This window comes from Phyllostomus hastatus, unplaced genomic scaffold (genome assembly GCF_019186645.2).
Source record: "Phyllostomus hastatus isolate PE091 unplaced genomic scaffold, TTU_PhHast_1.1 phas_scaffold_78, whole genome shotgun sequence".
NCBI classification, from domain to species: domain Eukaryota; kingdom Metazoa; phylum Chordata; class Mammalia; order Chiroptera; family Phyllostomidae; genus Phyllostomus; species Phyllostomus hastatus.
In genome coordinates, this window is record NW_025334041.1 from 29286647 (window position 1) to 29308518 (window position 21872).

At 40.0% G+C, this 21872-nt stretch overlaps 1 protein-coding gene across 1 annotated transcript in view; it reads right to left on the minus strand.

The window, feature by feature from the left end:
• COL1A2 (collagen type I alpha 2 chain) overlaps positions 1-18655 on the minus strand; it is a 35755-nt gene extending 17100 nt beyond the window's left edge. The window contains exons 1-25 of the mRNA XM_045827533.1: positions 18256-18655; positions 15768-15778; positions 15164-15178; positions 14490-14525; positions 13229-13321; positions 11632-11685; positions 8540-8584; positions 8400-8453; positions 8255-8308; positions 7886-7939; positions 7423-7476; positions 6848-6901; positions 5146-5190; positions 4791-4844; positions 4644-4688; positions 4248-4301; positions 3655-3753; positions 3491-3535; positions 3247-3345; positions 2753-2806; positions 2445-2552; positions 2019-2072; positions 1820-1918; positions 836-889; positions 278-376 (exon numbers count right to left, since the gene is read on the minus strand). Of these exons, the coding sequence (XP_045683489.1) occupies positions 278-376; positions 836-889; positions 1820-1918; positions 2019-2072; positions 2445-2552; positions 2753-2806; positions 3247-3345; positions 3491-3535; positions 3655-3753; positions 4248-4301; positions 4644-4688; positions 4791-4844; positions 5146-5190; positions 6848-6901; positions 7423-7476; positions 7886-7939; positions 8255-8308; positions 8400-8453; positions 8540-8584; positions 11632-11685; positions 13229-13321; positions 14490-14525; positions 15164-15178; positions 15768-15778; positions 18256-18325 (1503 nt within the window). The 5' untranslated portion in view covers positions 18326-18655. The remainder of the gene's footprint in view (positions 1-277; positions 377-835; positions 890-1819; positions 1919-2018; positions 2073-2444; positions 2553-2752; positions 2807-3246; positions 3346-3490; positions 3536-3654; positions 3754-4247; positions 4302-4643; positions 4689-4790; positions 4845-5145; positions 5191-6847; positions 6902-7422; positions 7477-7885; positions 7940-8254; positions 8309-8399; positions 8454-8539; positions 8585-11631; positions 11686-13228; positions 13322-14489; positions 14526-15163; positions 15179-15767; positions 15779-18255) is intronic.
• Between the last annotated feature and the right edge of the window lie 3217 nt (positions 18656-21872).

The following is a 21872-nucleotide window of genomic DNA, read 5'->3' on the forward strand; positions in this document are numbered from 1 at the left end:
ATTTTGCTATCTAACGTAGGAGCCATCATTCTGCAGCTCCAAATACAACAAGGTGCAGCTGTGTCTGCAAAGCGTGACTCAGGAGATGGGTTTTCGGCAGCGTATAGTGCTACACCAGAGTTCAGCTTTTAATTTGGTCAGTGGCCTGCAATTTTCCCATGTTGGGAGGAACCCCTCTGAAGTGGGGCAAACTGAGACAAGGGAGAAATATTAGAGTTTTGGTGAAATGTGGCCAAAACAAAAATGCCAAGGGAGAAGAGATTGTGGTGATTCTTACACTGGGGCCTTTGGGTCCAGGGAACCCAATGTTGCCAGGCTCTCCTCGTGCTCCAGCTGGGCCGATGGGTCCGGGCCTGCCGTCGATGCCAGGGAGGCCCTGAAACCAGAGTTTATTTAAATGTTACTCAGCATCAACAGGGTCTCATTACCTCAAGCTTGTGATGCTGCTATGGGATGAAGCAATCGATTTCTGAATGAATAGAACTTCCTGTATAAAGTGTCGATGAATTATGAATCCCTTTTCCTTTGCTAAATAGGAAGCCAGTACACACACAGCTAGTCAATTTCATATATACACAGTTCCCTCTCTCTTCTCTTTTCGAACCCTTGTCACCTGCTTCAATTTTCTCTGCCATGTTTTTCTTTTTCCTTTTCCCCTTTCAGCACTGCATTCATTTGGATTCAGTAATTATAATCCATTACTCTGTGTTCCCAGATGATGTATGTGGCTGATATTTATTTCTGACGTGTTCATGTATAAACAAGCCACAGAACAGACTTGATGAGAGTACAATGAGTGTCCTTGAAAATATAATGGCAAATGAACAACACTTACCACGGGACCTTCTTTACCAGCTGGGCCAACACTTCCAGGGGCACCAGGAAAACCCTATGAAGCAAATGGAGATGTTTTCATATTGACAATTTTATGCACACACTCCAATTAGTATGTGCATGAGGCTCCAATTAATTGTAATCTCACAAAAGCACTTCCCCCCACTTTTTGTTTGTTGTCTAGGGTAAATCATTAGGAGTATTAGCCACTAGCTGGGAAATATGTAAAGAGCCCTGAATTCATTTTCTCTCTATTTATTTGTGCCTTTCCTTTTACTGAATTTTAGTACAACTGATCTGTTTGTAGATCTCTCAAGAAATTGTTAAGAACATATTATATGGGCAAATTATATCGTGTTATTTGCCCATACTAGGAAAACAAACACTTTTAGTAAGCCATTTTCAAGATGAATTTTTATTGCTGTACTTGGTGTCTTTATTACTTGTTTATGGAATAATTACAGTTGATATTTATCCATATGAGATAATGGAGGCAAAAAATTACTCTATTGCTATGGATTAGCGTGTCTACAGATCTAAAGGTCATTTCTTCACAGCAAGTGTGATGCTGAATACATTATAGCACTTTGTGATTGCTGGAAGAATGATTTCACTATGAATCACATAAAATGATAATGTATAGTCCTAATACGTTTCATGAACACCTTATATAAAACTCACAAATTGAGATAAAAGATTCATGCTGATAGAAGAACCAACCTAATTTGGATATATTAAAATAAATCTATTCTTCCCCAAACCTTATAGCCATTGTATCAAGTAATAAATAGGAAATTTTTAAACTAACCAAATTTGTAAAAATATTTAGTAGGCTTTGATGAAGTTAAATTTAAAAAAGGCAACCATCAGCAAGCCTACTAATGAATTTACTTTTGTTTTTTTTATTGTCTCCTGCAAATATTCATCTCTTTAAAAAAGGAAATAATGCCATGTGTGATTTGCTTGGAATCAATGTGACACTTACTCGGGGTCCCATGAGGCCAGGCTCTCCAGGGCGACCAGAATCTCCATTGGGACCTCGGGCACCAGCAGGACCAGATGGACCACGACTACCAGCAGGGCCCTATTAAAAAGAAGGGGGAGGGGCAGGGCTAAAGTGAATAACACACCTACCACCAGAAGCTTCAAGTTCTTTCCCAGGAAACGAGTAATAGACTACCTACCATGACACCAGCTCTGCCATCCGCTCCAGGAAGACCACGACTACCGGGATTACCCTGTAAGAAAGTACATGAAACAGAAGAGAATTGGAGAAAATCCTTTAATAAGGTAGGACTTATTAAAACATGGCATGATGCTAAAAAGCTAGATTCCCTTAAGGAGGGGATATGAACACAAACCATGTCAAAACCTTTACCCAAACCCCAAAGGAATGCATGGAGGAAGCATTTTGCAAAAGTAGGTCAACATTGTTTCCAGACCAATTTTATAACATACCAAAATGAGGGTCACTGATTTAATAAAGCATATGGAAAGCAGATGCTTCCTTCGTCTGGAAAATGCACTCAATAATTCTGACCAATTCCCAATGAAAGGATGTCATCATCTGCCTCTGGTGTGTTTGGGTGTCAAGAGCATTTGGAACCTACTCTCAGCCCAGCAGGTCCTGGGGGGCCAGCGGGACCAGCTTCGCCATTGGTGCCTCTCTTTCCTTCTTCACCACTGGGACCAGGAGGACCTTGGGCCCCAGCAGAGCCCTGTTTAATGAAAAAACAAACAAACAAAACACAGAGGAGGGGGGAATAGAAAAAAAAACAAAGGAGGGGGAATAGGAAAAATAATTTTTATGTTATATCCAGGTAGGGAAAAAGTGGTAACTTTTTAAAAAAGTCCAAGTATGACTTTTTGTTTTGAAAAAGTAATAATTTCATAAAATTGTGATCATAGAACTACTTACGGGCTCACCCTTGTTACCACTGTCTCCTTTGGAACCAGGGGGACCGGGCTCACCCTAGGGTGGAATACAAGACAGTGATCAAAAGACAAGCATTTGTCACAACCCTCTTGCAGATAGATGCTTTGGAATGCTTTTGAATTAAGGTAAAGAGAAACTCAGGTTCTCTAAGAAATGTGTCCGGTTCATATTTAAATGGCTCACAGGAGAATATAGTTGGAAGGGCAAGACTGCTCACATAGAAATGTGGTTCGCTGACCTTTAGGTAGCAATCTGGGAGAGCAGGGGAGGCGTGTCTGTGTGTGTTTGTGAGAGAGAGAGAGAGAGAGGGAGACACTGAGCACACATGCATATGTACTTAGAAAAGAAATACAAACTAAAGATTCTAAGGCAGAGAATATAAGAATCATAACACTATAAGAGGAAGTTCAGATGGTGGTGAGATGATGGTAGAGATACTATTTCAGGAGGATGAAAGCTGCAGCCCGACCACTTACAACGAGTCCTCTAGCACCAGTAGCACCAACGGCACCAGGAGGGCCAGGAAGACCACGGGGTCCGGGGAGGCCAGGAGCCCCAGCAACACCGGGCAGGCCCTGTGAAGGAAAATGCAGAGTGGTCAATCACGAGGCCACTGACAGGAGAGGCAGCTCTCACTAAAATGCCTTGGAAACCACAGCAGTGAACCTCTGCCATCCTCCCCTCCCTCCCCTCCTCCGCCCACCCCTACCAAATACTCACAGCAGCACCCTTAGCACCGGTCAGGCCATTGGCTCCAGGGTTACCCTACAAGAAAAGGGAAGGGAGAAAGACATCAGTTAATAGGAATATTTCTCTTCTGTTTTGACCCCACCTTCACCCTTTTTTCCTTCCACTCAGTGAAGTTAATGACAACGGCTACTTACAGGAGGTCCAACGGGGCCAGAAAGACCTGGGAGACCCACTTCACCACGGGGACCCGCAGGACCAGAAGGACCAGGGTTACCGACAGGTCCAATTTCACCCTAAAAGAGAGAATGACACTGGGGCATTAGCCAGCAAAAACTGAAACAGCATGTCTCTATTTTTAGGACACCAATTTTATGAATTTTCTTCAGAATTGCAATCGTTTTCCTTATCTGGTCTGGTACCACAAAATTTGGGGTTGGGTTCTTATTTTCCTGGCCTGGGTCTGCCATCCTGGCTACCACTGTTGCCTTCACCTACCTCTGTCTCCTCATGGTGGAGACTCTGGATCTCTGCTAGTCAATCCCGACTGGTTGGGAGGGTATCTCAGAGGGCCCCATGGAATCCCTTTCCTTGTTGCTATCTCTGTCTATGCTCATAGTGCTCAAGGGCAGAGAGATGATGTACTTCCAAGTTGGAGTGAGAAAACTGGTCATTCCACATCTTGTCAAGGTATTTGTTCTGGAATTATCTATCTGCAAGCACAGCGTCTATCTTGCTCATCACAATAAAGAGTTTATTGAGGTAATGATAGTGGTCACCCGGTTTTTACCTTGGGGCCAGGAGCACCTGGGAAGCCTGGAGGGCCAGCAGACCCAAGGGGACCCTGAAATCAAAGCAGAGGGTGGTAAGAAATTTCCTTTCAGTAAATTAGCAGCACAACAACAGAATATGGAAGAGTTTAGAGAGGCTCAACCTTATTTAATATTGGCAAAGAAAAAACTGACAGCTAGTCTGCTGTCATTGGTATCTTAGCAAAAAAGACATTGAAGGTATCCAAGGTCGAGTAGATTTTGCTTTATATATCATTCAAAAGTCCCAGGGAGAGTATGTATGACTGGAACCTCCAAAAGACCCACTGAACACCTGGCGAGCTACCTAACATAGTTCATAGGGGATCAAGCAAGAAGACACCTCCCACCACACACTCTTCAATGTCAAGACTTACAGCAGGACCCACAGGACCCACACTTCCATCACTTCCACGGGCACCCTAGGAAGAAAAAAAGAGAGAAAAAGTCAAGTGGAAAGTTAAATAGCAGTTACTGGAAGATCTTTTAAAAGGATAAACATGAGGAAAAAGGGAAGCACTCACAACTGGGCCAGGGGCACCAACTCGTCCTCGCTCGCCGGGCAGCCCACGGGCTCCCTAAAAGCAGAAACATTTTCAGTGAAATCCAGAATGCTAACTCGAAAAAAGCCACGAGCATCATTTGCTCTGTCCAATTTCCAACATGCGCAAGAATCCACTAGAAATAAATAGGTCTTATTCTAATTCCAACTACAAGGTAATAGATTTCAATTAAGTAGGCAGAAGGCTATTACAGCTATTAGAAAACTACCAAAGAATACAATGCCGAGGGAAATAGTCATTAGCAAAAACATTAAGGAAGTTCCAGCTTGCAAGGGGTATACAGATTTATATTTACAACCAAGTAGTTATTACTTACTGCTTGGCCTGGTGTTCCATTTTCACCAGGGGCACCAGGTTCACCCTACACGAAAAATGATTGAGGTTTTGTTTTATAATTTATATACATTGAAAGTTACACATATAAAAATTACATCTATAGACATATATTAAGTTATACATATGAATATGTATACATATGAATATATAAAAATTATATCTATAAACACATATTAAGTTATACATTTGAATATATTAAATTTTATATGCATTTCCATAAATATGCTAATTTTTTACCCTATTATTGAACCACTCACATATTCTGCAACATTTCTTACACATATATAGACTTTCTTAATTATGATGAACACATCAATTTTAAATATTTCTAAAATATGGGGTTTTATTTGGATGATACCAAATATCATAGTACTAGGGAGATGTGCTTGAGTGTTACTTCCCCCTCCGCAGTTTCCCCCTTGGATCTTGGATATCATTTACACTGGGCTTCTATATTTGGAATTATGTCATAAAAAGAGATAGCAGCAGATAAACTGGCTTTGAATATTACCATATTTACCCTCTCTAAAGTTATTTTAACACTCAATATTTTTATTTTTGTGAAATACACATGAAAATTTGAATTTCATGTATTTCTTTGGAGCTGTCTTATTTATTTCCAATCTATATCCTTATCTAGAGTAAAATCTTGGTGGTGATGGTAGTGGTGGTTTAATTTGATACCATGGTACACGCAAAAAGAAATTCCCTTCAAGATAATCTGACTTAGATATGGAAGAAACAGGGTTGGAGAGATTAGTTAAGGACCCTTCATTTCTAGGATTCTACGTGCTGTCACATTCTTTGGAAATAGGCACTAGAGCGGGAGTCAGGAATTCTAGCCTGTGTGCTTCTAACCATTAGATGTGACTCTGGGCAAGTCATTCATTCCCTTTCAGCCTCAGTTTCCCTCATCTGCAGAATGAGGAAGTCTCCAGAGCTCCTTGCAAGCTTTAACATTTTATGATGCTGTGATTAGTAGTTTGAGCTATTATATTAGGCTCCAGGGAGAATGAGCTTGACCTTATCCATTTGTGTGGCAGCTGGAAAGTTAGAACAGATTCTCCATATTCATGTTCATTTCTGGTCCCGCTAGTGTTCGTTACTCATTAATTTGTAATTACGTTGGTATTCACTTTAATATCACATTATCTCTTTAATAGGAGAGAGAACATTTTATAGTTGAAAATGCTGTCAGAGAGGACCCTAGCCAAGAGATAACACACTTCTGAGACTTTAATTACCTAATTAAAACATTTTTGAGTGTGCACAGATAAATCACAGGAAAGAGGTTGAAAAGTGTATTGTGACATGAATGTACCTACCTAATTAGTGCATGACAAAGGAGATTCACAGTTTAAAGTAATGTATAGTGTCCTAATATCTGACTATGTGTTTATTTACTTTTATTTTGGCTGCAGAGATTGACTGAAAGGAAATGGAGGAAAAATTATTGACATTTTTATATCAACTGTGTAACAGATATTTAATTAAATGTTATTAATAATTGGACTCTTGTCACAGAATCCCATAGTCTGCACCATTGAGGGATTTAAAGTATAAGAGAGGGAATAAGGTACTCTTTGCATTATGAGTAGACCTCAGTCAAAATACACTTTCTGGTGGTGATGGGAAATTACAATCCATTGCTTTAAAAACAACTTTTCTGATCTGGTATTTACCTTAATACCTGGAGCACCGGGCTGTCCCTTCAATCCATCCAGACCATTGTGTCCCTGTAAAGCAAATGCACATTATTAAAATGTCGTCCCATCACAGTGCTTAGTCAGGTCCAACATCTGCTGTCTCTGCAGTTACTGTCTCCGAGGGGAGCCCCGTGACGGCCTCCATGGAATGCAGTCCCGGGGCTCCAGGTCCCCGGCAAACTCCCTCCACGGCCCCAGGAAAGCTCCCTGTCTTGGAAAGGGAAGGATATAGCACTAGATGCTCTCTTTTATCCTTTCCATCTTTAATAATTTTACTGTCTTCAGATTGTTGTAAATACCTCTTAAGCCATTTTATACAATTTTCTCTGCAGGGATCCTTGTTTCTTGGAAGCTATGAACAGACTGAAAAAAAAACCCCTCCACACTACATTACTTTCCAAAGATCCTTAACTCTTTGACTCTCTCTTCACTCTGGAAAATTCTAGGGCTTTGGATGCAAATATATGTCACTGAAGAGTTTACATACAGTTGAGGTTTTTCCTAAAAAGAAAAATCAACATTTTCTCTCCTGGGGGAAATAAAGTGCTCACCCTAATGCCCTTGAAGCCAGGAAGTCCAGGAGTTCCAGGGAAACCACGAGCACCCTTGGAAAAAAACACACAGAAGATAAATAACATTTTCACTTCAAGTTAAAAGACAATTATTTCTTCCCTCCAAAATATTTCTTCTTATCAAAATCCAAGCTTGGAATAAAAAACTAATATATATTTTAAGCACAGAACAGTAAATTAACTTATGCTGTTTGAGTAACTGATACTGTGGTGTTTGTAGAAAATACCATTTAATTGTTTATAGTATGCTTGCTATCATTGATATTACATTATTTGCATTAATAAAAACTCTATACATTCTTATTTGCCAGATGCCTTCAATAAGTGTGACAAGTATGCAGCCACTTAAGTTGTCGTGTGGACTGCTTTTAGTTTTAGCATCTGTCTTATCTGTGAACTGCCTCTGGTGCTTGGACTGCATAACCGCTGTAAAAAGTCTTACCTGTGGGCCAACGACTCCTCTCTCGCCAGGCCGGCCGGGTTTGCCAGGGTGACCCTAAAACATGAGAGCATCACAGGGTTAATCTTTGTTGGCAAACTGTCAGATACAAGTGGGGCATCTTGGTTTTTGCAATAGCAGTAAAAGCCATCACATAAAAATGTGGATCCAAATATATATTTAATTAATAATTATATGTCCTTAAATAAGATCCAATTAATTACTATTTCATTAAAATACTCTTTTCCATATGGGAACAGTTATGTTGGGCATATCTGGCTCTTGGCAGAATACTTAATTTGAATCTAGAAACCCTCATTGAGGCAGGAGGATTTAAATGCCATTTGAAAATGCTTAAGAGTAAATACTTACATCCTCACCAGCTTTACCGGGAGGGCCAGGTGGACCACGAGCACCTGCAGGACCCTAGAGAATGGGAGATCCATCATTTTGTTAAGGACACATGAGTACATTTTTTGAAAGACATACTTATCACAAATGGGGAGAAGGTACTCACAGTCTGACCAGGTTCACCAGGCTCACCAGCAGGTCCTTGGAACCCTTGAGGGCCCTAAAAGCAACCAATATGTCATACTCCAAGCCTTTATTTAATTTGATCTTTTTACATAAGAGCAATTACAAGCTTTTGGTACTTACAGGGGCTCCAGCTGCACCAGGAGGGCCTCTGGGGCCCATCAGACCCTGTGAAGAGGACAGATAGAATCAGCACCGGCAAGGTGTCATGGCCTTGGTTCGGGTTAGAGGGAACTAGCTTAGCAGTGCCATAGACATCTTGTGATGGACAGTTGAACAGAATTGTCTTGGTTTTATTTCACAGGTTTCGTCCTTCCCAGAGGAAGCATTTAAGGACCTAACTGTCCTCCACTATTATTCTGTCTTTGCCTTTTGTTTTCTACCAACCCAAATCAGTAGGACTCAATGAGAATTAGATGGCATGGCCACAAGGCCCCTGAGGTTGTGCTTCAGCGGACATCCTGAGATGGTTCGAATGCAGTGGAGTGGATCAGTCCCTGCACAGTTGGGATACACAGCTGCCTTTCCTGCAGTTGACCAAACATTTCCCTTTGGATTCCCTTGATCATATGGCATCTCCCCATGTGATCCTTAGCTAGGAAGTTGGTATTTTTATTGCCACGGGGACATAAATTGAAAAGGATAAAAAAAACACCTCCTTAATGATTAGAAGGAGGTTTATTATAACCTTATGAGAGTATAGCTCCTTTAAGGGCTTTGGGTGATGGATGAAAATGTCAAACAAAAGTGGATGTAATGAGGGGTAAAGGAAAAGTAAAATATGACTGAAACATCCTACTATTATTGAAAATATGGCCCAAATGACAGCCAATTGTTCTCCCCTTTGTTCTTTACTCCGTAGCACATAGAGTAAAGCAGAGTGTTCCTAGTCTGCAAGCTGACTCTCCGCTCCTGACTCCCCTTTGTAGTAATCAGTGCCTGTGCGAGCTCTCCTGCCGGGCCGCTCCTCTGCCGCTGAGAACATCACAGACACGTTCCGGGCAATTTGCTCCTGACACAGGGCACTCTGCTGTCAGTCTGCCCCATTGTATTAGTGCCTCGAGTGAAATAATACGAATTTGATTAAAAAGCACATCATCTTAATTATAAGAATTATTTATTTGGTTTTGGAAATCACATCGACATTAAAAGAAACTGTCACTTTTCAATCCAAATAATTTTTAGGTATACATTAAAAAATAATTTTCTCTGACAGCATGCATTTTTAATTATATTTATTCATTTTTCCTTGTATTTGCAACAATTTCATTTACATAAAAAGTAGTTTATTTGGTAGAGGCTGTAAGGCAGACAATGCTTACTCATTAATTCAGAGGAGAGCCCTGTGGGGTTTTACAGTTATTGATTTTCCAAGATGGAAAATTATTTTAATACTTTATTGCTGCCTATATTTCCTATTTGTGAAACACGTAACTGCTGATTACATGTGTCTGCGAATGTGAGTGGATGTGCAAGCCTAAATTATATTTTATTGATATTTAAAAGTAAAACAATCTGCTTTATGCCCCCCAGCAAGGGGTTCCAAAGTCAGGGGAACTGAAATCCATATTAATTTTCTAGGCTTATTTAGCCTTTTTTAAGTGAGTGCTTTATTTTTCCCTTTTAGCTTCTTGAAATGTAGGTACTGATTTAAAACTGACTAATGTCCAGCCTTAACTGAAATGGCTAATTTCAAATATCCAACATAAACAAAGCCAAAGAAAATCTCTAATTCTTCATTTCCTATATGAATGTTTTAAATTACCAGGAAAAGCCAGGAAATTGCAAGTCATCAATTAAAGGCACATTACTTTCAAGTGAGAGTTTTAATTTACAGAAAATATTATCTTGCCCTTATAGTATATTAGTTTATTATGGTCCATTACTTCCAGCGAAACATCTTCTTTCGAAGATAGAGCACCGAACACATTGTCCAGTAAGATTTATTTTTCAAAGACCATGTTAACTTCGGGCAGATAAATACCTTTGTTTGGAAACAATTAATTAAAATCACTAAGCTGTATGTGTGTCTTAAGCTACAGTGTTAATCAACTTAATGTTTTTACGTCAACGTATTTCCCTTCAATTTTATACATACTAGTATAAATTTTGCATGCTCATGTCAGTTTTTTTCTTTAACCCCTCTCCCTGATGCTGGTTATATGGCTCACGTGTTTAAGATAGACCATTGTTTCCATAATCATATAGGACATTTTCTAAGTGTTACTCAAATTATAGGATATATTAAATATTTGTGCTGAGTGATGTGCTAAATTTTACTCACTTTGTCTCCTATACTGATTTGTAATTAATAGACTTAAAAAGGAATTTTTATCAAGATGAATAAAAGGAAAGATCCCCTACATTTCCATCTCCCTGAGGGAGGGTAAGAACCTATCACATTCACTTTTCTATCCCCAGTGCATGATACAGTTTGGGGTTCATTGAAAGCAGCTGATAACCATTTGTTGAATGAATTAACATTTTATTCAAGTACTAGATGCATGATACTGTCCAATACAAGACGTTTGTCTGGAGGTGATTCCTAGTCTGTCACAACCACTTGCATGACCTTGGGAAAGGGCTTACATTCTTTAGTTATAAAACTTAATAGTTCTATGTCTCTAAGTGTTGCTTAAAATTCTAAATGATGTTCAAGTATGTAAAAAATGATTACTCAGAGTGATCACTCTCTTGAATTAAATTGATTTACCTGAGTTATGATTACTGTGTCCAGAGATTATTTCTTAGGTATAAATATCTGATCTATTCTGTGGAGGCAAGTTTGTAGAGAAAATTGAACCCCCTTAAACTAGGCTTAAATTTTTAAAAAATTTTCTTAAAGATTTTATTTATTTAATCTTAGAGAGAGGAGGAAGGAGTGAGAAAGAGAGGGAGAGAAACATCAGTGTGTGGTTGCCTCTCACATGGCCCCCACTGGAGACCTGGCCCGCAATTCAGGCATGTGTCCTGACTGGGAATCAAACTGGCAACCTCTTGGTTCGCAGGTGGGCATTCAATCCACTGAGCTACACCAGCCAGGGATACTAGGCTTAAATTTTTATAGTTTTGAATACAAAAAAGTTGCTTCTTTTATCTGATTTAAGAATTGACTGCTAACCTAAGTAGCTAAATAAATGGCAATGTGAACTTTAATATGAAAGAAATTCTCTGTTCAGTAGTTTTTTGGCTAAAATAAAAAGAAAGAAGCATACCATTGGTCCAGGGCCACCTCCAACTCCTTTCCCATCAAACTGAGCAGCAAAGTTCTAGAGGGAAGGAAAACATATATATATAACATTAAACATAAGCATATAAATAACATAATTACTAGCCATGTAGTTCATTTTCTTATTTTACTGGTGAAGGTTTTTCTGTTGTTGTTTAAAAGAGAGCAATATTTTTGTTACAGTTAGTTTAGAACATTTTAATGCTTTAAGAAACTTTCAGAAAATATTCCATTCACTTATTTTTAACTTTTTAAGTTAAATGGGAGGATAGGTTCAAATTATCTAGTCCATCATTATGAGGGAGAAAGTCTAGGATTTTGTTGGCAATATATTAAATTAGTAGGTTATTTTGTGAGAATTAGTTTATTTATTATGCTGGGCTCTCATCCATGAACATAAGACCTGTATTTATTTAACATTGTTTAATAAAATTTTCTGGTTATCCAAAAAAAAAAAAAAGAATTCCATATTAAGCTAAACTCCTACGAAATCAGGGAAATACATGTTAAAAATTTAGTCTGCACTTAGTTTGAAATGGGAGCTTCTTTACCTTATTTTTCAAATCTTTTCCTAACCTGTTAACCCTCTCTCTCCAGCCCCAACCTCTACACTGAGGAAGGGGGGCTTTTGAAGTTTTAAAAGTCACTGAAGGACCCTGATCAAATAAGCAGAGACCAACTCTGCATTTTCCACTTGTTGCCCCACTTCCTCAGAACTATACCATATGACAAAGAGAACTTTTTCTTGCTTGACTTTCAAGAAAGATACAGAGTTCTCAAGTCGAGAGGAAAATGAAATTAAAATGCCCCTTAAAGATTAAACTTTAAAAAAATAGGTCACAGTAATAACTTTACCATTAAAGATCTCTCTTATAGTGGTAGATCTATTAAAGAAGGTGCTCTTTAATACACTCAATAGATAAGCAATCATAATAAGATCTTTGGGGGAGAAAGGTCTTATTTTACTGGCATACAGTTGAGTATTGGAATCAGGCTTCTGATTCATATTGCTAACCAATTAAGCAAATATGTTTTCCTTCCTCCAGTGTGGCCATTTGGCACTCATTCCATTGTTAAAGACATAAAGCTAAAAGAAGATATTAATGAAAAAGAAAAATGTACTTTTCTCAAATTAGTTTCAAGCAAATTAAACCTAAAAATGCTTGAATATTGGTTCAGTAGACTTCAAGCCAAGGAGAATAAAAAGAGTAGGATGTTTGCGAAATTGCTTAAGAGCAAGAATTTCAGTTATAATTCAATCTAATCAAACTCTTTAATAATGCAACGCCTCTTACTTGTGCCCTACTGATAAAAGATATTAAATTCTCAAATTAAGTAATGGTTTTGAGGGCTGCAGCTACCTTCAGTGCACACAAAGACCAGCCCTGTAATTGGCATGAGCTCACAAAGGGAACAGGCACAGCTGAATCTCGAGTGCAGAAACTGAAGAAATGCAGTGAAATATACTCATAGCTACAGAGCAAATTTAACAGCTAAAAATAAATTCCACAATGAGCCTTCTTCCAATAGAGGTATAAGCAATCAAAGTTAGTTAAAAGTTAATAATACTTAAGACACCTTACCCCGCCAAGCCCAGGGGGGCCAGGAGGACCAGGGGGACCAGGAGGGCCTGGGATACCATCATCACCATCTTTGCCTGGTGGGCCTGGTGGACCCTGTTATGTACAAAGTGAATTAGGCTGGGATTAGATAGGGCCTATAAGAACTTATACATAGAAAAGGATACCTAAGAACACATGTGGTAAAATCAGCTGTTCAGATCTTTCAATGTGCAAGTGGTATGGAAATTTAATATGCCATATTTGCCACTGATTGAAATTGACTTATAAGGAAAAAAAAGAAATTAACTTATAAGATGGGTCTATTTTAGAAGGAGGTTTAGTAACATATATGAAGGAGAGACAACACAGGGCAGTTTCTCCATGAGGAGGAACTCGGCCACTGAATATTAATTCACAGTGGAGCTCTAGTATTCAAATAAAGATAGAAATTGTAGCTAACATTTATGATTCTATAAATTTCACGTGGGTAACAGTGTGCAGCGATGAGCTGTGTATATTGATTGTCAGTTTCTGACTGTGATGAACTTATTCATTTGTTTTGGTATGTTATGTGTGAATAGTAGATTAGTTAATATGGTAATTAATAAAATAATTTTATCACAGGGTAGAAAATCCTGCAGATTTCCTACCATTAACACTAGTTATGTCATTAAAGTAATATACTGACATAATGCTACCTCTAATAAATTGTCTGAGTGGAATGCATTTAAGTCTGCACTTATAACAGATATAAGATACAGGTACTTATATTGGCAAAAGTGTCATATAATGCAAAGCCGTGCATGCCAAATAAGCATAGCAGGGAGATCTAAGCAAACCATGAATACAGTGTAAGCCTAATTTGCACATTTATGACAGGCTGACTGCTATTTCACTAGTATTCCCAGGCTACATAATATATCTTACTTGAAAAGCAAACAAATGCATTAAAAAGATAAGGACTATACAGTGGTAGGGAGATACATTTCCATTACGTCTGCATTGAGCAGGTCAACTAAAAACAAAGAAAGATAGACCATGCAAAAAATATGGCTGTCTGTAATAGTTTTTGCTTTTCTGAGGGATAGTCTTGACCTGAAAAGAGTATTGATTAGATATAATAATGCTCATTCGCCTCTTTTTCTGTAGGGCATTATCTGTTTAAAAGGTGGTACAATTATCTGGATATATAATACTTTTATAAATTGTTAGTATCCTGTAGTTCTAAAATGTAATTATTCAATTACAGACAAAGCCCTTTAATAATTCAAAAATTGCATACCCTTTCTCCGCGTGGTCCTCTATCTCCAGTTGGACCCTATGAGGAAGACACGAATAGCACCATTCTAAATGTCTAAGCAATTTCCAGTGAACAAGCAAAGTGGTCTTGATAAAAATTACTTGGTTAGACTGATCTAACCACAGTGTTACTGGATAGTAGCTATAAAAATAGCACAATGCAGTAGATAAGAGTATATTGTTTTTATTATAATTACATGTAATTTTTTCAAAATGGGACATTGGAGGCTATAGTCTCCAGTCATTAGGCCAATATAATAACTACTGTTTTTAGAAAGATGATGTCTGTGGATAAAATTACCATTTTGTTCCATCATTAACAGGATATTTTTATAGTTAAAGCCTTTTACAATAAACTTTCATCTATTACCCATAATTAACATAATAGTCATTTCATCTCCAGAATAAAAACAAGTCTTTTTTCCTTTAGTATGAAGATTACCAGTTTGTATAATGTAAATGTAATTAGAAATGATTCTGGAAGATCAGACTTTATTTTAAACATCAAAGCTACTTTATTCTATGGTTTAGCTACTGCATATTTATGTGGATAAATCTTGACAAAGTATTTTTCTTTTATAGTCTACTATAAATTTGGTAAAATTAAAAGTTATCACTGATCATTTCAGATATTATGGAGAAGTCCTGGACCCTTACCTTTCTTGCAGTTCCCTAGAAAAGAATAAGTACAAGATCATTATGCAGAAAATTGCACACATGTATTTTAAAATGGATCTCATTTTCATGTAGTATACAAATATAGTTATGGAGTATATATATTGTGCATTACTATTATCTTAATATCTCAAAGTACAACTATACATTTTACAAATAAATAAAATATATAAAGAACCAAAATATATACTTATCTAAAATGAGGCCTCAAATTCAATTCATGAACTAAGAATTTATTCATAATTTTCTTGCAAATGATTCCAGGGGAATGCCAAGATTCTCTAGCTATGAAATCTTCTGCTTTGTAGTAGATGATGCTAAAACCCAAACTTCCACTGGATTATTTCTTCTCTGTTTCTTATAGGTGTTCTTATGAGATTGGTCTTATTCAGTAGTCCCGCCCATTTTAGAAATTGGGGTGGGTACTTTCTAAGGCTGCCAGAAAGGTTTGACCACATGTAACTCCTGATGATTTTCTTGGGAATCCAGGTTAGTCAATGTAGCCTCCCCTTCCTTCCCCACAGAGGACATTACTGTGGCTAAGGCAAAGTAGAAAAAAACAGATTTTCAAAATAATTTTACGTACCTCTTGTAAAGCTGTAGAGAAAAGGGAAAAGTAGGAAACAATTATTAGTATTATTTCATTGACCAGTAGCAGTTATTACCAACCAGATATATTAGTCTATAAAATTCACTTACCTAACTAAAGCCCCAAGTGTATTTTTTATTAAGCATATTCTAATGACTTGGAAATTATGTGGGTCAAAAGTATGGTAGGGACTAGCAGGGTGATTTGCATGCAATATTAACATGTAACTATTTTGAATTAAATAGTTAATTATTTACTGATTTATAAATCTGTATAATGTCTGAAGGATATTTATAATGTTTAGTAATTAAGGTGGTAAATTGCACATGTAGCAAGACCAGTAGGTTGATGAGGAAATAATTTATGGTTTAGATAATTTTTGATACAAAAAAATATTTCAAAGAAAGAAAAATTTAGGAAAGTGTGTTACCTAAGCAGAGTCTGGTTCTTATAAAACACTAAAGTTACTTAGTGCTTCACTGAGTTTATACCATTCTTAATGTCCTTTTTCAAAAGGTCTAACTTGCAAACTAGTCACTATGAAAATGGATTCATTTAGACATCTGGAATTTTGCTTTAACTTGGTTCACTTAAATTAGCTAAGTTCATTTTACCAATATCTGTCACTTGTTTCCCCTTGGAAGGAACTGTTCTGTATAAATGGAAAAAGTGTGGATTAAAAATCTTAAAAAATAATGGGGAAAATACACTAAACTAATATCCCCTCCTTAACCATAATTGCTATAAATTATTAAGACTGAATCCCTTCCCTACAGTATAAAAATTATAGGTTAATGCAGGATATAAGTGTGGCCAAGCTGGCAATAAGATGAATCACCCCTAAAAATTGCTTTAATTAGGTGGCCAAGAAGTGTGTCATTTGGAGTGAGAACATCTGTTGCAATAGTCACAATTCAGGAGGGTGGATCACATCCACCACTGACATTTAAGGGCAATTTATGAAAATTACGTTTAAATTAGATAAACGATATGTTTATTAGGTCCATCAGCAGGAAGAATAATTATGTCTGGACTTGATTAACGGAAGCCCTTATGATTTTGGAAATTTGACTTTTAATTACTCAGAATAAGCCATTTTAAAGCATGTGTGTTTGGTAACATTTATCTAGACTGCAGTTGGCTGTGGATCAGAAGGTGAGTGGCCTTTTGTATCTTCAAACTTCCCCAGGTCTGTTTTCATCTTTTCTGTAGGATCAAACTCCCCCTTTCCTCCTGGCAAGATCTCATAATAAAAATTGGCAATGTGAATTTTGTTGAGTGCAATGACTCCTTAGTATCCACAGTATGTATACTAAAAGTGGATGGAGGGAGAGAACACAGAAAAGATGTGTCAGTAGTGATGCGGTTACAGACATGGTGGCAGATGGATGGACAAATGTTTTGGAGTGCTGGGTTTGAGCAGAACCCCTCAAATCCCATCAAGTCAGTATCTTTGGTAATTGGGCAGCCATTTTCGAGACAGAAACGGACTGATTTTCTTCATTCCGTCTTGACATGGCAGTCAGGTCATAAAACCTACAGCTGGAAAGTGGCCTTAGGGTCCATCTAATCTCTCTCCTGCATTTTAGAAAAGCTTGATTTGCCCAAGGTCACATGGTAACTAGGGGCAGAGTCATGGGAAAATCCCCAGTCTCTTGAACCTCAGATCAACGTTGGTATTTCCCAACTTTCTGTGCCCAGAATGTCTGCTTGTTACTGGAAATACGTTGAAGAGGTAACTCTCAGGCTCAACAAAAGACAGAGCAGATTCTGGTTAAATAATGTTACCATTTCCATGACCAGATAATGAATGGAGAAGCTAATACTACTTTTCAGAATGTATCCATTCCAAGCAGCATCCATGTTCCTTCCCAGAATCCACTGACTGGCGGTACTGGGAATGGCTTCAAATCAGAAAGGCAGATAACCTCTCTGGGTTAGCCTAAGGCCTGGTCCCATGCACTTTCATGGTTCTACCTCCAGAGGGCGCCTCTTTCCCTGCCTCCTCCTCCTCAACATCCAGACAAATCTTAAAAAACCGGAAGAGAAAAACCCGTGGAGGGTTAGTTTTATATTACTAAATCGTAGGGCTTTCTAAAGCAGGCCTCAAGTTTTACAAAGAGGGCATAAGGCAGTAATGGGCCTATTAGGGCCTCGACTTCCTTAATCACACCAGTTGTTCATACCCCATCCTCAGGGAGAAGACCTGTTGCCTTTGAACTTCCCTAACCTGATGATTCAGATCAATTTAACAGTCTCACTCTGAGTTCAGAGAGAAGTTCCCTAACTTTTGGTGAGTCGGGCCTTGTACGTTTTCATTTCTAAGATAAGTTAAATGTTTCTTATCAACGCCGACGTTTCTCCAAATGCCAGAGGGCCTTGCCTGCAAGCTGCACCTCAAACTTAGCTCGGGTTTTCCTTTTCCTTGTTGCCCAGCCGGCTAACCTCTCTCCACCCCTGCCCCAAACAAGCTGAAGTCACTTACATTGGCATGTTGCTAGGCACGAAGTTACTGCAAGCAGCAACAAAGTCCGCGTATCCACAAAGCTGAGCATGTCTACCACTTAGACATGCAGACTCCTTGTGTCGCAGAGCCCCTGGGTCACCGGCGGAGGTATCACCTGGCGGGCGCAGGCATGCAGTCGTGGCCAGTACCTCCAACTTAGCAGAAACCTCCTGCCGCCTTGGTGCTAAAATAATAAAGCCCGGATCTGCTCTATTTATACGGCCAAAGTTTCCCTGGCCCGAGGGTGCCTCCAAAAGCGCTTCCACCAATGGGAAGGCTGGGGCTGGGGGCCCGGGCAGCCACAGCTGGGAGGAGACTGCGGGGGCGCAGAGGAGGGAGCAAAGGGGGGAGGGACGTGGCCACGGGGTTGGCTTCTTAAATTGGTTCCATTCTTTTTGAGGACGTGGACACTTTTGAGGCTTTCAAGGGGAAACTCTGACTCGCAGTCTGCATACCTCCGCCCTCCCCATCCCCCCGCCCTCCCCCGCCCTTTCCAAGTTTGGAAACACTTTTGGACACGTCGGAGCGCTCTGCAGACACAGACGTGGGCAGACTTTGCCGATCTCCGGGCACTGGGGCAGCAGTAGAGGGGACGGGAGGCGGTAGATCAAAGCAGGAGCTGTCCAGCCGACCTCACCTTGTGCCCAGCAGGGCACCGGCAGTGTGGAGAAAGCCCGGAGGACGCGTAGCGGGCAGGGGAGGAGGAAGTCAGGACCCCGCAACGTGGCACAGCCGGGGGGCCGCCCTTCTCCACCCCCTCCAGTCGTCCCTCGCCCCTCCCCAGCCCCCGCCCAGGTTTTCTCCCGCTTTGGGGAGTGTGTAAACCCACTTTTTCAGCAGTAACTCTCTGTCTCTCCCTCTCCCTCTCTCTCTCTGTTCTGGCCCCAAGAGGGTGAGAGGGGGATTCTGTTACTGGAGGATTGGGCTGGAGCCGGAGGACGCCTACCGCTGGGGGTGGGGTGGGGAGCAGGCTGGAGCGGCGTGGCACCCAGCACTGGGGAGATATGCTTTGCACACAAGCGTTGAACACACCAGACTAGACCAAGCTGTCGGGAAGTCCTTACACTTCGCACCCTCTGCTGAAGCTAATTTTAAAACTAGACTTTGGGGATCATCTGGCCCTGAGAAATGACTGCAGCAGTTGGACCAGGACACCTCTCTTATCGGTCTCCTTTCTGAGGTTGTGTTGGAGAATCCATGCCCTCCCGTTCAGGTTTCCATTATGCCCTCCCGTTCAGGTTTCCATTCTCCCCCTCCTCTTTTTCGCAGACTCCTTGTCTACATTTACTAGCTCCATTCTGAGTCTGGACTCAGATAACCTTCTGGTGAGACCCTCCCAATCCCTCTTGGCCTCGCTGTCTGTTCACTGACCCCACTCTTACAGGCAATCAACGCCCATGCACGTACCTTCCGCCCAGCTCCTTCCACAGCCTGGAGGAACTGCCTAGCCCATCTTCAAGGGCTTCTAATTCGAATTTGGGGTCTTGACCTTGAGACACTTACTGGGGTTGGAGACCGTAACTCCTGAGAATTATGAAATACTGAATGCAGTCAACTTCAGTAGGTGGCCCCTTCCCCATCCCTCTTGGATGTCATTCCAGGCCCGGAGGACACGCCAGGGGTGTGGGGTTGTGCCTCTGCCTGCCCAGCACCCCAAGGAGGCAACCGGGGATTACTGAGGGTGCCATCCTCTTGCAGAAGTCAGCATCATCACACATGGGGCATCTTTAGGCCGATTCCATCTCCACCGAAGACAAATGGAGTGGGCTATAGCTCCTTTCTAATCTTTTTTTCCTTTCTTCCCCTTTTGTCTGCCCTCTCTCCCTTTTTGGGCTGTCCTTTAAGGAAGAATTTCTACCTAATTCATCAGCCGCCGCTTATAAAGCAGAGGATCGAATGTTTTTAAACGTTTTGCTTCCTTAAATGGTTAATGGAAATAAAAGTGAACAACCAAAAAAACTACATTAAATGCTTCTTTTATTCTAAGTAAGTACATTGACTTGGGAGATAAGTTTGGAAGACTTTTAAAATAACTCGGTGTGAAGGAATTTGAAGGGTGGCAGGTCTGTTCTAGGAAGATGTTTACAAAGAAGAATGAATGCACAGTCAATCTGATCATTTAAATTGTAGAACAGTTTCTGGAAGTTCATACAAGTGCTCAGCTAGTTTTTGAGAATTAGAGAACTACGAGTTCCAGCACACATGTATAAACTTAAAGGAAAAACTGCTCTGTACAGTGAACTGATAACTTGAAAAGCATTCCTGGAAACACTGATGCAAATACCAAATGCCCTCCCTGCTGATGTGGCAGGGTTTGAAGCAGGCAGTCCTCAGCGATTGGTGGGAGGCGGCGCTGGCTCGACAGGGAACAATGAAAATGGAGAAAACTGAAGGGGAATTTTTCTTTTTAAAGTGGGAGACAGATCGCAGTTCTAGCAGTTTTTACACATTATTTTTGACCCTTTCTTTCTCTTCCTCATCACCCTATGGGAAAGAGAGTAAATCAAGTGTTTGTGTTATAGGAGGAATTCTTTAATGCTTACATTAAGATCTCTTTAATATTCTGTGCTTCCAAACAGCCAGAGGCTTTTTGTGTGGATGGGGCTGGGGCTGGGAAGAGAGCTGACCCAGAGCCTAAAGGGAGTGTGCTGTGTGGCTGTGCATGTGTGTCAGTGTAGGGGAAGCCTGGAGACTGGGTGGGAGGAGCAGGCAGTAGGGAGGGAGTGGGGGGTCGAGGCTGCGAGTGGGGGATGGAAGTAGGGCAGCAGAGATCAAAGACTTCTACATTTTGCTGCTAGACAGTTGACACCTGAATTCCTATTTCTGTTACCAAAGTTCCTGAGTTCTGTTGCAAAAAAGATTTCTTCTACTCCCTGTGACTTACAGATGACAAACTGGGACACACTTTAACGTTTGGTAAAAGAGTAGCAGGGTACTTGACTGCTAAGGGAATTTGGAACAGACTGAGAAAGCCATATTTGCCTCATACTTTGATTTTTTTCTCTGATCAGAGTAAGCATCTGACTGATGTCTCCTTTCAAACACTTACTAAGGATCCACTCTGCAAAAAGCATTATTACTACACTCTCTCATTCTAGTTCTAGCCCTAGCTGAGTTGGTTGTCAGACAACTACTAAGTAGGTATACATTGACAATTAAGACAGTAGTTGCAAAGTTTTGATGGCTGACCTGACTTGTGTGATAGTTTTTTTGAAAACCACTGAAGTTTCTACCCTAGATTATATCAATTAGGTTATTCAGTTCTTGCTAATAATTTAAATGAGATCACATATTGTGAATTGCCCTCAGGGGGATAGAGAAGAATGTGGGGAATACTGAGATGGGGAGCACAGAGAGCTTTTGTGTTTATGGGACAATTCAAAGTGAACAACTAATCTAGATTTAGGTAGGTGGGATCAAGAAGGGCTTCCTGGAGGATGCATCAAGCTCAAGTCTTACATGTGAACAGGATTTAGAAGAGATGGGGACAGGCTGTGGCACAGAGGCGTGACAAGATTTGGCAGTTCTAAGGAATGGAAGTTGTTCAGCATGTGGCCTTGTGGAGGGATGGGGGAAAATAGAATAAGAAACTAGAG